Source organism: Fusarium oxysporum, chromosome 1 (genome assembly GCF_000149955.1).
Source record: "Fusarium oxysporum f. sp. lycopersici 4287 chromosome 1, whole genome shotgun sequence".
Classification (NCBI taxonomy): domain Eukaryota; kingdom Fungi; phylum Ascomycota; class Sordariomycetes; order Hypocreales; family Nectriaceae; genus Fusarium; species Fusarium oxysporum.
In genome coordinates, this window is record NC_030986.1 from 5,471,974 (window position 1) to 5,487,457 (window position 15,484).

General features: G+C 47.7%; 6 protein-coding genes and 2 non-coding genes across 9 annotated transcripts; 4 read left to right on the forward strand and 4 right to left on the reverse strand.

Moving 5' to 3' along the window:
* Nucleotides 1-823: 823 nt before the first annotated feature.
* FOXG_18044 lies at nucleotides 824-905 on the reverse strand. The gene has a single exon. It is a non-coding gene; the product is annotated as a tRNA-Gly (tRNA).
* A 223-nt stretch (nucleotides 906-1,128) lies between these two features.
* On the reverse strand, nucleotides 1,129-2,187 carry FOXG_01232 (uncharacterized protein). Its single transcript, XM_018378034.1, has 2 exons — nucleotides 1,911-2,187; nucleotides 1,129-1,799 (listed from the first exon to the last, which is right to left on the reverse strand). The coding sequence occupies exon 2, from the start codon at nucleotides 1,756-1,758 to the stop codon at nucleotides 1,204-1,206; it is 555 nt and encodes a 184-aa protein (XP_018233861.1). The 5' UTR covers nucleotides 1,759-1,799; nucleotides 1,911-2,187; the 3' UTR covers nucleotides 1,129-1,203.
* Nucleotides 2,188-2,530: 343 nt separating this feature from the next.
* FOXG_01233 (uncharacterized protein) lies at nucleotides 2,531-4,705 on the reverse strand (the record flags this gene model as incomplete). Its single annotated transcript, XM_018378035.1, has 6 exons — nucleotides 2,531-3,295; nucleotides 3,346-3,900; nucleotides 3,957-4,179; nucleotides 4,232-4,387; nucleotides 4,435-4,524; nucleotides 4,578-4,705. 6 exons carry the CDS (start codon nucleotides 4,703-4,705, stop codon nucleotides 2,531-2,533), a joined length of 1,917 nt encoding a protein of 638 aa, XP_018233862.1.
* Nucleotides 4,706-5,907: 1,202 nt separating this feature from the next.
* Nucleotides 5,908-9,124, forward strand: FOXG_01234 (uncharacterized protein). The gene is made up of 3 exons (XM_018378036.1): nucleotides 5,908-5,927; nucleotides 6,116-6,940; nucleotides 7,624-9,124. Exons 2-3 carry the CDS (start codon nucleotides 6,144-6,146, stop codon nucleotides 8,924-8,926), a joined length of 2,100 nt encoding a protein of 699 aa, XP_018233863.1. The 5' UTR covers nucleotides 5,908-5,927; nucleotides 6,116-6,143; the 3' UTR covers nucleotides 8,927-9,124.
* A 341-nt stretch (nucleotides 9,125-9,465) lies between these two features.
* On the forward strand, nucleotides 9,466-9,554 carry FOXG_18045. The gene has a single exon. It is a non-coding gene; the product is annotated as a tRNA-Trp (tRNA).
* Nucleotides 9,467-11,167, reverse strand: FOXG_01235 (uncharacterized protein). 2 transcript variants are annotated; one of them, XM_018378037.1, is made up of 3 exons: nucleotides 10,997-11,167; nucleotides 10,915-10,933; nucleotides 9,467-10,823 (listed from the first exon to the last, which is right to left on the reverse strand). In XM_018378037.1, exons 1-3 carry the CDS (start codon nucleotides 11,041-11,043, stop codon nucleotides 9,717-9,719), a joined length of 1,173 nt encoding a protein of 390 aa, XP_018233864.1. In that variant the 5' UTR covers nucleotides 11,044-11,167; the 3' UTR covers nucleotides 9,467-9,716. The 2 variants fall into 2 exon arrangements, with proteins under 2 accessions (XP_018233864.1, XP_018233865.1); XM_018378038.1 differs by having other exon boundaries at nucleotides 10,915-11,167.
* A 479-nt stretch (nucleotides 11,168-11,646) lies between these two features.
* On the forward strand, nucleotides 11,647-12,626 carry FOXG_01236 (uncharacterized protein; the record flags this gene model as incomplete). Its single annotated transcript, XM_018378039.1, has 2 exons — nucleotides 11,647-11,818; nucleotides 11,868-12,626. 2 exons carry the CDS (start codon nucleotides 11,647-11,649, stop codon nucleotides 12,566-12,568), a joined length of 873 nt encoding a protein of 290 aa, XP_018233866.1. The 3' UTR covers nucleotides 12,569-12,626.
* Nucleotides 12,627-13,053: 427 nt separating this feature from the next.
* FOXG_01237 (uncharacterized protein) lies at nucleotides 13,054-15,288 on the forward strand (the record flags this gene model as incomplete). The annotated part of the gene is made up of 3 exons (XM_018378040.1): nucleotides 13,054-13,791; nucleotides 13,865-14,803; nucleotides 14,860-15,288. 3 exons carry the CDS (start codon nucleotides 13,054-13,056, stop codon nucleotides 15,286-15,288), a joined length of 2,106 nt encoding a protein of 701 aa, XP_018233867.1.
* Between the last annotated feature and the right edge of the window lie 196 nt (nucleotides 15,289-15,484).

Consider the following 15,484-nt stretch of genomic DNA (forward strand, 5'->3'; position numbering starts at 1 on the left):
CTGATGTTATTCTGACTCAAAGTGGCCGTTTTACTGACCTTAATTGAAAGACCGGGTATGTTCGGACGCGGTATATATCCATCGCAGGTATCATCCAGTAGGTCAATAAACAGCAGCACGAGACCATTTCTAACACATGTCCAGAAGCAGACGACTACGCAGTCAGTATAAACCCCGGGGTCTTGGCTTCATGCTATCTTTCTGTGTCAAGTCGCTAGCAACAGGCCTCACAGAATGAGATCTACATGCCCATATCGGACTGCGCCGGGTACTGGCTACGATAGCGTGAGTTATTATGTAACTTTCATATCGTATTTCAGTATACTGAATTAACGGTTGCAGGTTGAAGCTGTCTTGTTCAGGGATCGCGGGATAGTTAATTACCCGGAGACGGTAGTTCACCGAGATGATGCCATCATTCCTGTGGCGGTTATCATGTATGAGAGGTTTCCATTTATAGAATGATAAGGGTTGAAGATCTAGTATAGATGGAGCTTTTACGTGGGGAGTTCCGGCGTCAGCTCTGTTACGTCATTGACTGAGCCAAGCCTTGCAGAGCAAGAGGAAATATTACACCAAGACCATAAAACTACTTTACTGGCCGCAAACTTATCCCAGGTGACCAAGTCATAAGAAATAAGATTATATGAAGAACATTACTATTATGCAAAAGTCCATTCTCATACATCTGGGTATACATCAGTTTTGGCCGTTTCTTCCCACAAAATTTCACACGCCTTGGGGCCGGGACTCACAACACCGCAATCACGAGTAGTAACAAGCAAAAGTATCAAAAAGAAGACACTTTGAAGCATCGAGTCAATGCGTAATCAGGGAATCGAACCCTGGGCTCCCCGACGCTGCTCGAATGGCAACGGAGAATTTTACCACTAAACCAATTACGCGGTGCTTTTGATGTCTCGTGGAGCTGCAAAGACTCCACAGGTTTCTCCATCGTGGTGTTGTGTGAGAGTGGAGACAAGGCTGTTGTCTGAGTGGAGAGCAGTTATACGAAACCCCGTATAACTGGTGCATAATCTAGATGAGCCTCAGGTGAGTTGCGGGTGAAGGATGCTTAAGCTTCAGCCAGTGGTTGTTCTCCGTCTTGAGCAAAGACATCGAGTCACCCTGGGACCTGAGGACGTCAGGATAACTTCGTTGACCAGTATTAATCAATAGGTAGGTATATATTATTATAATTCATCAATGAGTACCATTGGCTAAATATTTGTTCACCACCTCATCCACAACCTTCTGACAGATCCCTCTATGAACCTCATCAGCAGTCCTCGCAACAAATGGCATGAGAAGACTATTCGCTTCAATGATAACCTCCTCATACAACTCCCACTCCTCCGCCAAAGTTCCCGGACTGCTAGTGCTTGGACTACTCCCAAACTCCTGCCTCGGCCTCACAATCCACTCCGTCCTCACAGTAACACCAGCCTTAGCATCAGCTCTACAGCGAATACCATTCGGTATACTCAGACACGTCACAGGCCAGCTCCTATCCCTCGTCAGACCCGGCGCTAGCATGAGTCTCTCACTGGAAGAAAACGTCCTCACGCTGCTATTCGGCGTCCCAAAGAACGGATCTCTGCTGACGAGCTCCACGTTGGGAGTTGTCTCTTTGAAGCTCATAATAACATCGTTGTTGGCCAGCATAGGCGTGTAGGTCTGGATGTGAGCGAGGACGATTTCCGGCGGCACACGGCTCGGGATAGGAACAGTGATGAATATCTGATGCTTAGACCGCATGGCCTACAGCAGACAGCCTGGGACAGGTTGACTGCCGTTATCTAATGAGATCAAAAGTGTTAGTCATAGCTTGATAATACGAATGAGTACATGAAACGCCATATCTTTGAGTCAATGTACATTAGACATGGCATTATCTCCCCCCGGCTCACCTTTTGGTTTCTGGACTTGAACTACGTTGATTCGTCGTTGGATGCTCCGTCTTCCCCGCAAGTTGAGGCAATTTCGGCCGCCCGTGAGTAGTCAGCACTAACAACCTTGTTGAAGATGGCGCACTAGGCATGCGACGACTGAAATAGGATGCAGTTGGTGCGGTTTTGGTAGTGTGACTGGTTTCTAGAAGGTTTATGGCGACTTGAAGCCCTGTATCGTGACATCCGAGGACTCCGATGACAGGACCTGATCAAAGTTTTGCTGTCATCTTTTTTTTTCTCCGTGTCTTAATCTGACAGTGAGACGGGTCTGTTTCATTGGTCAGGAGGTGAGCCACTATTGATGGGGTTCGGCGCTGTGATAGGCTATTAGACTGAATAGAGTTATCAGTAATTTCATACCCTGGACTCTATAAATATTTCTCCTTTTATGGTGCGATCAAAGAAACTTGAATTGTCGAAGATTGGTTTGACTATCTAATGTATACTATATGCAATGGGCTGAAGCAAAAGCGAAAAGTTATCAATTTGGTAGAAGATACTCGTCTCAGTGCATCAGCCTTCCCGACCCCGCCCCTTGACCACCAGTCCCTCTGATCCAAACACCCCTGGATGGGAGCTTAATGGTTGTCCTCCAAAAGAGTCTCAAAAGCCTTGCGAGAGATAGTCCAAGTCGGACCATTGGGCATACCTCCAGGGCTTCGAGGAAAGATAGACGCGTCGACAACGCGTAGGTTATCAACGCCACGCACGCGAAACCTCGAGTCGAGACAAGAGTTCTTATCGTCATCAGCTCCAATGGCGCAGGTTGATGAGGCATGATGGCTGAAGGCCAAGTCCTGAATGCTCTGTCTTAGGTTCTCGGGGTCGGGACTGAGCTGTGTATATGCGACACCGGTCGCGTCAAATGCCCTTCTGAGCAGCTCAATTCCTTCAACAATAGCGTCGAGATCACGCTCAGCTGACTCGGTGAAGTAGTTGAAATTGATGTTGGGACGGATGCGAGGATCGGATGAGTTGAGTCGAACGGTACCAGCGCTGTTGCTCGTCTGCATCTTGACGACAGCGTGCATCCACTCTGCGGGATCATTGCCTGCTCTCTCGCCCGTGGAGTAACCTGGGTAGAAGCCCACCAAGCCTGATAGACCGGGGCTACTGAGGAACATGAGGTCCGAGTCATTGTCCCAGCTTTGGCTGCTTCGCCAAACGGCGCCGTAACTACTGTCGCGTGCTGCGTATGGGCCCGACGCGTTGTCTCGCCACAGTACGAAGCAAGGGTCTTCGTCATCAAAGGTACCGGTGCATGGGGATTCTCTCGGGATAAGCCAATTCTCTTCACCGCGGATTTGAACAGGAACTTCGTAGTTGTCATGCAGGTTGGAACCCTGGTAGAACGGTCAGCATCAAGAACTCGAAGGACGCGGAGAGCACTTACAACAGCTGGTAGATCGACAACAACAGGAATATCCCAAGCTTCCAGCTCCTCACGCGGGCCAATACCACTTAACATAAGGATCTGCGGGGTATTAAACGCGCCACCGGAAACAATGACCTCGTGTTTAGCGTGGACCTCCCGAATTTCACCAGTCTGCTCAGGATCATATCGCCCATCAGCAGAGTACAAACCCTCACCGACCATATACTCCACACCATAAGCGCGGGGCTTCTTATTGCGGCCCTGTTTGGTAAGAACGCGTGTCGCCAGAGAATGAAAGCTGACAGTCAATGGGTGTCCGGCATCGATGACCTGGTTGATGTAAATCCCAGCACCACTTCGGGCAGCTGTGCTGGGATCGATTGCGACGGGCGTGCTGTACATGCGGCCGTTTTCGTAGCGACGGGGGTCAAGGCCGTTGAGATCGTGGAGAAGAAGCTCGGTCATTTCGGCAGGGTTTTCGACATCGATGCCTTCGGTCTCGCGGAACATTTGTGAGAAAAAGTTGGCGACATTGGGGGATCCGATATTGACTGTGGCGTTGCTCTGGTCGTTCTTTAAACAGATACCTTAGTGTAATTCATCAGGAGGGAAGTGGGATGGTTTCTTACAACCAGATAACCATCGAAACCATGGCCCGGAGTACCCTCAGGGACGTAGGTGCAGTTCTCGATATTCATCAGATGTCGACGCATATGCTCATGACCCCAAGAGGTATCGCCCGTGAGGTTGGCGATGTAGTCCCACTCGTTATCGGGACACCAGGCAAAATTCATCGCGTTGACTTGTGCACTACCGCCGAGGGTTGAGCCGCGAGGATAGTATAAGCCGGCACTGCAATCTTGTTATTAGTCAAAACTCGACGAGTAGGAGTACTGATCCTTACGGTCTAGCACCTTCGGGCGGATCGAGTCCAACGTAATATGAACCGTTGGTCTGGATATAAGTGTACTTCGGATCACGGCGAGCTGAATCGAAGTCGTCGTAGTGATTGACGAAAAATTGCCAAGAATGGCCTGGAGTCTCAGCAGCAGTTCGAGCCCTGGAGACCGTTAGCAACAGCACGCGCTTGTGAGACTCTGATCTTACAAAGCTGGAAGCTGCTCGAGGATGCTGGTGTGATTGTCCCCTCCAGCCTCGATCAGAAAAACAGAGTGTCCCTCTCTAGCTAGATTGGCACTATTGCCTGTGTTAGTAGGGGAAGTGTTTATTGAGGCTCTGCTTTAACTCACGCAAGAGAGCCTCCTCCTGGACCAGAACCGATGATGACATAGTCGTAGATATCTGGTTTGGTCGCAAGAGTCGTAGAGCTGCCTGTCAAGACAGCCGCAAGAGCGAATTTAAGACGATTGAGAATCATGATGTAGATGTTTATGAACGAGCTTAGTGTCTCGAATGTCGTGCTAGATTAGTTCCATTTTCAGGTCGATAATTTGACTCTTTATATACAGCTCAGCAGCGGCTCAGACCAACTATCAATATCCCTCATTGTTGTCGCCAATGATATTATCATCTTGGCGATTCTCACACTGAGCTTCACAGCCTCGCAACCGTGTCAGTTTCATTGAGGCGACCGCGTAATGTCGACGAGAATTACTTGTGGAACTGGCAGCCATGGAGCTCCGCGGGCATGTCCGGTGCAATTGTAGTCAGCTTTGCTGACATGCCAAGGCTATCAGACTTACCAAGCTCACCAAGCCAAGCCTTCAAAGTGAGCCACTTACGGAACCCAAAAAGCGAGCATCTTCATTCCAAAGCAAACGGAATGTAGATATAAAGTCTTTCCGCGCTCCGGGGCACGTGTGTATCTCAAAAATACTGGGGAACCGGGGATGAGGTGCCAAGTGAAAGACTATTTCCAGATCACGCTGATAAATCATCTATTTCTATTATTGGTACATCGAGCTCCAGAAAGGTTGACTTTTCCAAGTCGCCCTAGCCTCAAAAATATGCATTTATTCTCATGCATTCACTTACTGTAATCCCATGCCGGCCATAATAGCCCAAGCTGGCACCATGGTAGCCAAAGCCCCCGAAGTCGATCTCGCTTAGTCAAAGATGATGAAATTTGTTAGTAGCAACACGCCCAGAACTTAGCTTCATTTTCCACAACTTATGCTCAACACCACCTTCAGGTAAGAATACCCTCGTTCTACCCGACTTACGCGCCCGCAAGAACCTCATTTATTAAAAGATTATCGTTCTTGTTATCTCACAATCAAGCGCTCCATTTTCATGTCCTTTCCTTTATTTCCTGATCCCTTTTCCCGCCACGAATTTGCACCCGAACGTGGACCGCTGGAGCACCGTCAAATCCAAAACAAAGCCGCGCTTCACTACCTTCCCTTACTTTCCCTGTCTACGTCACGGCTTTGTATGAAATGATGCATATTTTGCTGAAATCTCACTACTGAGAGCTTCATTTTTATACCACCTTTGCCCTACTTCAAGAACCTTTTCACATATGTTTTTTTAACTGTTTGCTGACTACGTTGAACTACCAGTGTTGATCGATCGAGCCGAGCATTTCTGAACCGCCAACTCGGGCGCGTTAAGATAAGACAATAATTGTCCAAGAAAAGGTGAGCTTTGTCGCTGGTTGATATAAAATAAACTTTGCCCTTTGACTTCATTATTAAAGTCAAAGTTGACTTTCACACATACTTTCGTCACCGCGAACATTTAAGGGCCAGCAGCCACCTCTGACACTTTTCTTTCTTTTCTCCTCTCCTTCTCGTTATTGTTCGTCCAAAAACCTGACACATTGGAGTAGCTTTACCCATACTGAACGACACATTATGGACGCCTTCTTAGCACCGTCCTCGCCGCCACAGGACAGTGGCTATGGGCCGTCTGGGTCACGATCCCGAAGAACCGCCCAGACCTCATCTGAAGAGTCTGGGCCTCTGGTTCCCGTAGTGTCCACGAGATACCGCGTTGCATACCCTGACCTTCGTCCATGCCCCGTTGAGTGTTTGCTAGGCCCTGATCCCGAGATTTTCGTCCGTCATGGACAAGATATCCGAGATGGTGCCAACACTATTCTTACTGAGCACGGTCTGCTAGAGGACCCTCGCTGCTTTGCTGAGACCAATATGGAACGAATAGAAGGACGCCTGGGTACTGAAGAGCCTACGGTTACAGTCGTCCTTCCTTGGTTACCTGATTCCAAGGCAAAATGGACTTCGGCGGTTCGGGCTATTGCTATTCGCAACAAAGAACTTCTGCAAGACACCGAGTTCGAGGATACTCCTCCTCGTATCGAAATCACGGCACCCGAGATTGTAGGGCCTATCTACCTGGGTGTGGTGGACGATCGACCTTATCTTCTTCAACATTGGGATCACATCAAGAGAGTTGTCCATGAGCGTCTCAATACATTTGATGCAACACGCCACTTCGTCACGTCCATTATCTTATTGCGACATGGCCTTTCACCCAACACTGCTGCCAACCCTATCACGGTCTATATATCGGTTGACCGCAGATCAGATGAGAAGCAATGGGATTCGATTCTGACCAACATCGAGAACTCGCTCAAGGCCCTTGGATGGACCGATATTCGTGTCCATCTTGAGCATAAACCTATCATAAGGTTGTCCAAACTTTTCATGCCTTAGGACTTACGTCATGATTCTTCTGCAGACTGCCAGCCCCTAGCATCCAATGTTTAGTAACTTATCTTGCCCAGGTACCTTAGTTATCCACAACAACCTCAGTGGGGCAGTTGTCTTTGGCAATGCGTGCCTCCTAACAAAGGCAAGGAAGCCCATCGCCTGTTACCTAACTTACCACAATGGTGCAAGATCGATCCTGCATTTTCCCTTCCCTGCATCACCAGGAAAGTGCTCAGGTGTCAAGAATTTAAATCCTCTGCATCACAGTGAACCAACTCAAACTTGTTCATCACTTCACCATCACTTCAGCTGATAAATTCTGCATTCTTTCATCATTCCTCCGCCCGACTTTCGGCGGCTAAATCCCCTTCACTTCTCAGACGAACATGGATTCTTCATTATGGAATACGAGACGCCTACTCCCTTACGCACCGGCTCTGCTACAGTTGATCCCACCAGAACTTCGATTACTATCCTTTCTACTACCCCTGCCGTTATTTATTCCTATTCTAAAGTTAACACCTCGTTCACTCTCATTAATTCAACCGGCTTCAGGTCCATCTCTGGGCAATCTTCCAACGGAGCTAAAAGAACGTATCGCTCGTTTAGTGGACCCAATCGGCTTGATCTCGCTCCGTCAAACTAACAACCACTTCCGTAGTATCATAAAAGAGCCACAGCTCACAGAACGACATTACATTGAACGCCTGCTGGCCCTTGAGTGCGTTCCGGAATATGGAGGCCCCCCTCTCCTCTTCACTAATTGGCACGATAAGCCCCTCTGGAACGATTGCAACCTCTTGGCGACACGGTGGGCCTGTGCCGGTTGCTTGCGACTTCTCCCTTATTACCATTTTCAATACAAATTCTTGGCCGAGGTGATCTGGCGAAAGCCCATGCTTGGAACCCCTGCAACAAAGACGATTACTTCTTGGGAGCCTACGAATACACCCACTGGGGGTGTGGCAACGACACCCCCAGCCGACGGCGGCGGGAGCATACAAGCTCGCTATAACCTCATTGTTGGTGATATTCTAGCCACGCCTCCTTTCGTTCTGTTGGGTCAGTACCGAGGTCATGGGCTGGCCTACTTTGATGGAATTACGTTCCTCGACTTTCGCCAACGAATTATTGAAACCCCGGACGACATACGTCAGCGACTTTGGTGGAATATGACCTTAATGCAGAACAGCGAATTCGGCAGTAATCGACACTATCGAAAGTGCAACGGATGTCTGTTCAAAAACGGTGTCTTCAATGACGCGACCATTACCAGCCATAATGGTATTTATGGAACCGAAAGCTTTCCCATCATTTCGATTGAAAACCATATGATCTCATCCCCCCTCGATCGATATTTCCCTGGCATCTTGGATACCATGCAACAAGGGCGGCCATTCAAACGTTTTTATCAAGGCTTCCGAAAGCCTTGGACTTTGTGGATGGCTCGATGTCCTCGATGTGAGAAATGGCAAGAGTTGAGAGCGTTTCGGATCGGTGCGGGTGCCGGTGAGGTTGCCGGTGGAAGGCCTGGGCTTGAGGCATGGGAACCTAACATGGGGCGGCTAACCTGGGACGGAGTAATTCTTACGCAAGAGGTCTTTGAGAAGGCTTACTGCAACGCATGCTTTGTAGCAGAAAATGGCCGGCACGCACTGGCCGAGTATCTTGGCCGGTGGTTCGTGTTCCTGGTGGAACAACAGCCCCACGATGTACAATCTGAGCTTCTTCATGAAGCTGGAAAATTCCCGAGAAACTCCGGAGCCCTAATCGACGGGAACAAGGTCACGGCATGGAACTGGCAAATCCTTGATATTCATTTCCTTCGATGCTCGGGCCAGTCACCATGGCATTTGTCATCCTGTTTTCAATCCCTCTACAAAGACTGGCTCGATATCTGTGGAGAAAACGGCCATGCATTCCTTGATAACCCCAACATTGGTTCTCACATGCAATATGTATAGCAAACACTGCGACAGCATGATGAGTACTTCGAATGGTTGGTGGGTTGCAAAGAGGAGATTCGGCGTAATCGTGACTATTTGGTGAAGTGGGCTCTCGAAAGGGGTGGAAAGCCCTTGTAGCGGTCATTCGATAAACAAGGCACTTGCATTTAGTTAGAACATGTTAGTTACTATAAGCGAAATATTGCTTTTCTCATGCTTCTTCTCTCATCAACGGATAGCCCTTATAGCGGTCAGACTTTAAAATAGGATGTCAAAATAAACTTATCAAACAAACAAATAAATTTAGGTTAACTTGCCTGAATCATTTTATCGCTTATGATAGCTATTGCCTCTTCGGGCCTCTATTCCAGGTGATGTAAGTGAATAGTCTAAAAGCGAATCAAATTACTCATTCTGCTCGAGTCTCTTTGTCGTCTGCAATAGAGGACATATGGTTTCTTGCCTCCCCTAGGTTGCACATGTATCAGACAGCGAAAGTTGACTCCATGACAATCAGATTCAAGGGGCTATTTGCGAACACGAGTTCAACACACAATGGGGCGCTGGCGCAACGGTAGCGCGTCAGATTCCAGCTATTAAGCACGGAGATTCCTGAAGGTTATCGGTTCAAATCCGGTGTGCCTCATTCTTTTTTTCTCGTATTCTTTTTTTTTAGGGTTGAGGTTGTGTGGATCTTCCTGTTGAGGTATGGTGTAGTATGTGGAGATCTGTCGCCTCGGGGCATGGCACTTTGATGTACCCACTCATGAACAAAACAAGCAGCTTCTATTAGAATGGATGTACAATCTCAATTTTGTCTCATCATTCGCCGTGGGTACTCGAGCCAGATATGCCACTCTGGGGCAAGATAGTCCACGATGAGGCCTAGCAGATATTCCCCTGTATCTCCAACCTGCCAGAGACTTCGTCCATAATGCAATAACAAAGCGTAATAACCCAGAAGGATCAGGGCTTCAGGTCGTTTTGTAGCTAACAAGCCTGTCAGCTCTGGAGACGCTAGCATCGTCCACTGAAATATCATGCGATATCGACTGCCATCGTCCTCTTCGAACATGGCATCGAAACCGAGCTGGAGGTATTGTATTGCTTCGTGACAGACTTCTTTCTCCTCATTTGATAAAGCCATCGACTCGTTGATGAGCTGGATTATGGGTTCGCAATGGTTTCCGATCGGGTCTTTGGATGATTGCTGACTACTCCATGATAGAACTGGTTCGAGTTCCGTGCTAAGGAGTAAAGGCCATGCGGAGAGTGTTAAGCGGTACAACCCCCAATTCATCTCGACACACTGAACATAATGAGTAAGAAACCCATCAAGACCATCGGAGCTTCGGGTAGCCAAGGCATCGGCGAGGAGATGATGGCCAAGAGTAACTGAGAACAGGAGAATAGCGAGACAGTTCGATGAATCAACCTCCCGTTTCGTCGAATTGAACAGTGAGACAGCCCGCGTCTGTAACTTTACAGCTTGATCCAGGTACCTTGTTGGCCGCTCAGGGTGAATAGCCGCCAGATGGCGAGCAGAAAACGCCAACACCTGATGTAAGAGATACGGCGCCTTAACGCTCTCTTTAAGACAGATATCAAGCGTCTCTTGAGAATGTTCAACTTTGTCACCAAGACTAAACAAGTCTTTGTTTGTTATCCCATGGATGAAGAGTTCCATATGTTCCATGTTGACGACGCTGTTAAAAGATGTTTCATGGCTGTCGGATAGGGATGTTGCACTTGTGGATCTAAGATTGTTGTCGGGGCTGGGGAGTGATCCTTCACGAGAGGACGGGTCTGATGTTGATGAATTTGCGTCTTGAGGGGGTGGTTGGGGGTCGGAGGCGAAACTGCAGTCTCGGTTTGACATTGTGCAGAGGAGACATGTTGGGCGGCCTTCATCGCACTGAACACGCGTGTTAGTCATGGTAACAATAGAGTCAATGCGGGTGTATAAGCTTAAGCGCTTATAGATTTTGAACAATGGAGAGTCGTACCTTTACATGACGTCGTTTGCTGATCAGACGGTATTAGTTTATGTTCCACGATCTTGAATGTTCCGTTGCCATTTCTACTTACCATTGCAGACATCCCTTCTTGGACTTTTTATGGCTGCGACGAAGCATGCTGAAGAAAGCCGATAAGCCTAGACCTGGAGTCGGCTCAAAATAGTAATAATGAATATGTGCTATTCCCCAGAAGTTGGAATTGGATGTGAGATTAATGAGCTGAGACAGGAATTCATCATCAAGGACTCGCACGCCGTAAGCGAAGTGATCGACAGATAACCCTGGCAAGCCCGAAGCCTAAATAGAATCAACTAGTCCGGCCTAGGTAAGGTTTGGTCCTCAACCCCTCTTAATTTCTTAGCTAACACGCGTGTTCGGGCTTTAACCTCCCGATCTTATCTCCAGCCTTCAGGGTAACTCAGAGGTTTATGGCTTTTTGGTACGCAAGAGCCAGTACGCAACACGCGTGTCAGCGGGCGATTTCCAGATAGAATCAGGGGTTATTGTGTCAAATAAAATGAAGAATTCGTATATATTGATGCCGTTGCGATGCTAGAGGCCATCGTACATCTGATACTTGACTTCTCGTCCGACTGAAAACCACTTTCAGAGTCGCCTTGAAAAAACGAATCCGTTTTCTTCACTGCTGTTATTTCCCTTTTTGCTGCTCTGATAATAAGACCGTTTTAGATCTTTCGTCGACTGTTTCTCTTCTCTAAAATGCCCGAGCTAAAGAAGTATTTGGGTGAAGTCTACCTATGGCAATACGTCCCCAGTCTTGTCGGATCAATCATTTTCACCCTTCTCTTCACCCTCGCAACAGTAGCCGTTGGCTATAAAATGCACAAGTCCAAAACACGCTTCTGTCTTCCCTTCTTCTTCGGCGGTGTCTGTAAGTGTCCCTATCATCCAAAACCTCTATCCCTCTGACCTATCTACAGGCGAAGTACTCGGCTACTTCTTCCGAGCTCTATGCTGGAACGCCACCGACTCCCTCCCTCTCAACATCATGCAAGCCCTCTTTCTCCTCCTGCCACCCGTCTTCTTCGCAGCGACACTATACATGGTCTACTCTCGCCTGGTCAGAGCTATAGGCGGAGAGAGCTGTTCTCTTATCTCTGTTCGCTGGACGACTCGACTTTTTGTCCTTGGAGATTTTCTCACGTTCAATATCCAGGGAAATGGAGGTGGTCTTCTCGCCAATGCGGATCTTGTCCACATTGGAAACATCATAGTGATTACCGGCCTTATCGCGCAGATTCTACTCTTCCTCGCTTTCGTAGCCTGCTGCGTTGTCTTTCATCGACGATTCAGGGTTCATTTGGGGCATACTAGCATCCCTGTTGCGATCCGTTGGAAGGCATATCTAAACATGCTTTACTTCACATCAGCCTTCATTCTTGTACGAAACATCTTTCGAGTTGTCGAGTTCGCTATGGATAAGGAGGGATATTTGCAGCAGAAGGAGTGGCCGACTTTTGTATTTGACTCCATTTTGATGCTGTTGGTTATGGTTGCGTTTTATTTGAGATATCCCGATGATCTTCAGCCGCATTCGAGAGACTCGGCAACGGAGCTTGTGCCGAAGGATGAGCCTCGGTCTGGAGAAACTGGCGCTTCGAATCAGATGGAGTACAGATAGGGACCAAGTCCTATGTGGTGATTACAAGCTCTGGGCCACAGGTCTCCACTGCAAATAGTACATCTAGCTCACAATTCAGACACCTGTAGCTCTGCTATTGATGGGCGCTTTTTTGCTGGTTCAGGCCTCAATTCTGCCTCATGCCACGGACATGGCAGGTATTTGGTCCTCCTGAACAGTCTTATTAACAACCCGGAGGAAGTTCGAGGAGCAAACAGAATCGGAAACAGAATCGCACACAGAGAAGAAATTTTAGATCTAGAAATTTGAGACAAATAGCTTAAGGATCAAACATTGCAGTCATTTTATTTCGGCATCTTAACTAAAGCGCTTGTAGATACTGGCTGAAAACGTCACCCAATACACACGCTCCGATTCCGCCATTTACCAGGATACGATGCGAAAGGCTGACTACAATCTCTCTCAACTACGAGCGGCTGAAATGCCATCCCCGCATCAGCACTCAACATTTTCAACTTCATCGGATGGACCCTCTCTCTATTATCAGCGGCTGCGCTGGCCTCATTACAGCGATCAGTAGCTTAAGTATATCGATTAGTACTTTTGTGCGCAGCTGTCGAGAGGCCCGCAGCGATTTAGACAGGGTTTCACGCGAGCTTCATTCTCTCCAGACAGTCCTTGAACTCATTGAAGAAGACGCCAAAGATGACACGAAGCCATTCCCACCAACAATCCAACACCACGTATCAGGCATTGTTTCGAACTGCGGCTCCGTGATTCTCGAAGTTGAAACGTGTATAAAAAAGTATGGAGACGGGCGTGTCAAGAGCAGAGCCGCTTGGGCTATTAATGGCCAAGGCGACATGGAGAAGCTTAGGTCCAGCTTGGAAGCTCACAAATCAGCCCTAGAACTGGCCCTCGATATGATATCTCTATCTCTGACGAAAGATATCAAAACTGATACGACAGAAATTCGCAACGATACATCTGCGATTAAAGACGACACAGCTTTGATTCTGCAGGAGATTGCGCAGCTTCAAGCTCGATTACCCGATACTGCTGCTGCCCCAAATGATTATATTCTTCAGAAGTTCCTCGAGGATATGGCGACGTATACTGAGACGACTCTCGATGTGGATATGTCCTATAGTGATGGCATGAGCTCTAGAGCTCTACCTATTGTCGATGAGCACGATCACAGCTCACCCAAATCTCCGCGGTACGATCTACCGATTTTAGGACCTCAGGATCCCGCCGCATTGGTAGCTAGCCAGTCAGACTCGCCAAATCCAGGAGATGCCCTCAAAAACGGCATTAATCACCCTGCCTCTCCAGAATCTCACAATCACGGACATGGTCACTGGCCGGAAAAAAGTTGCACTCGGTAATGATCCTCAAGCACCTCGTTCGAGTGCCCTAGCATCGGATTCTAGAAATGAAGAAACGAAAAATCAAATCGCACCTTCGCCTGTGCGAGTCCATCAAGGTGACAGCCATAAGAGATCTGTGCTTCCTGAATTTGCAAGGCAAGACGCCTTTGATCCTTTATGGCGTGAGCCCTATGGCGACTATCTCCGTCCTCAGTACCCAGATTTCGCAAGCCGCTATGTTAATCTGATCTATGAACAACAGGAGATGTCACACCAGACGGCGGAACCCCCACCGGTTCTGAGTAAAGAAGACAATATGATAATATCACCGTTCAAGTATCAAGAGACGAGTAAGAAAGTATACAGTATCCAAATGTTTAGGGGAAATGTGGTCCTTGATCTTCCAGTACCAGACAGGATCCTCAACATTATTCCTTACTCTGCTCCCCCAGGTCAGGGTGAATACACGCATTGCAGATTCAGCTTCATCACCTGTCCTCCCGAGATGTTTGGAGCTCAGAATTATACGCTGAGAGCGACACTATTTGCTAAGCCACGGCAAACGCAATTTATACTGGTCGTGCAAGCAAATCCTAACGACACGGGCTTCGTATTGCGCTGGAATTTCATCCACGATTCTATCGTATATGCCCAGCAGAAATTCGAATTATCCGGAACCTCACAGGAGTTCTGGAAGCGAGTTATTGTTCATTTACACTTGACTCATGGAACGGAATGGGGATCTTGTACGGGTAAACATCCATTGAATGTGTTGGAATCCATTGCAGCAAAACAGACAATGGATGCCAAGATCACAAGTATAAGATCGGAATGTCTTTACGAGCCGATACGAGAAGATTCATTCAAGATAGGAGAGCACAGGGTCTATGCCCTCATGTCAGAGGTATGATATTTTCCCAATCTAGAGCGACTCGAAAGCTTGTGCTCATTAGAATACAGTATACTGTCCATCTCCGCCCGACCACCGCTTTTCCACAAGCCGGAAGTGTGTTCCCCGCCAAAGTTCCAATGCAAGTTGTTATTACATCAGCTCGTGTTCCAGAGAGCACAATGAGTCTTCAATGGTCTAATAAATATATTCCATGGACCTGCGCCATCAGCCAAGCTGTCGAAGCTCAACATGTCATAGACATGAGCGAGATATCCGACGCCTTTTTGTCTCGAACTAGCTTCTTATGGGACGTTTCGGAAATAGACGAACCTTTACTGTTAGTAAAGCATAAACCAGTTCCGGCTTATGACTTGGAAATCTTCAGATTTGACAGCTTGATTGTGCAACTGCGGCCACGTTTGACCTCAACAACCTCTTCGAAGGCAAAGAAGTCAAAAGGAGGGTGGACCAAGTGGCTGAAGTCAGGAAGTACTTAGTAGCTATAAGGATAGACTTTAAGAAATTAGTATGAGTGACGAAATTATAATAATCTTTATTTATAACAATAGCTGAAAAGAATATGTTCTGTGTCATGAATATAATCTCTCAGACACAGATCTCAGCTGCAAAACATCTAGTTCACAAAAAGACTAAGAAACAAAGTGTAACCAATACATCCAGGCCCAAAACACC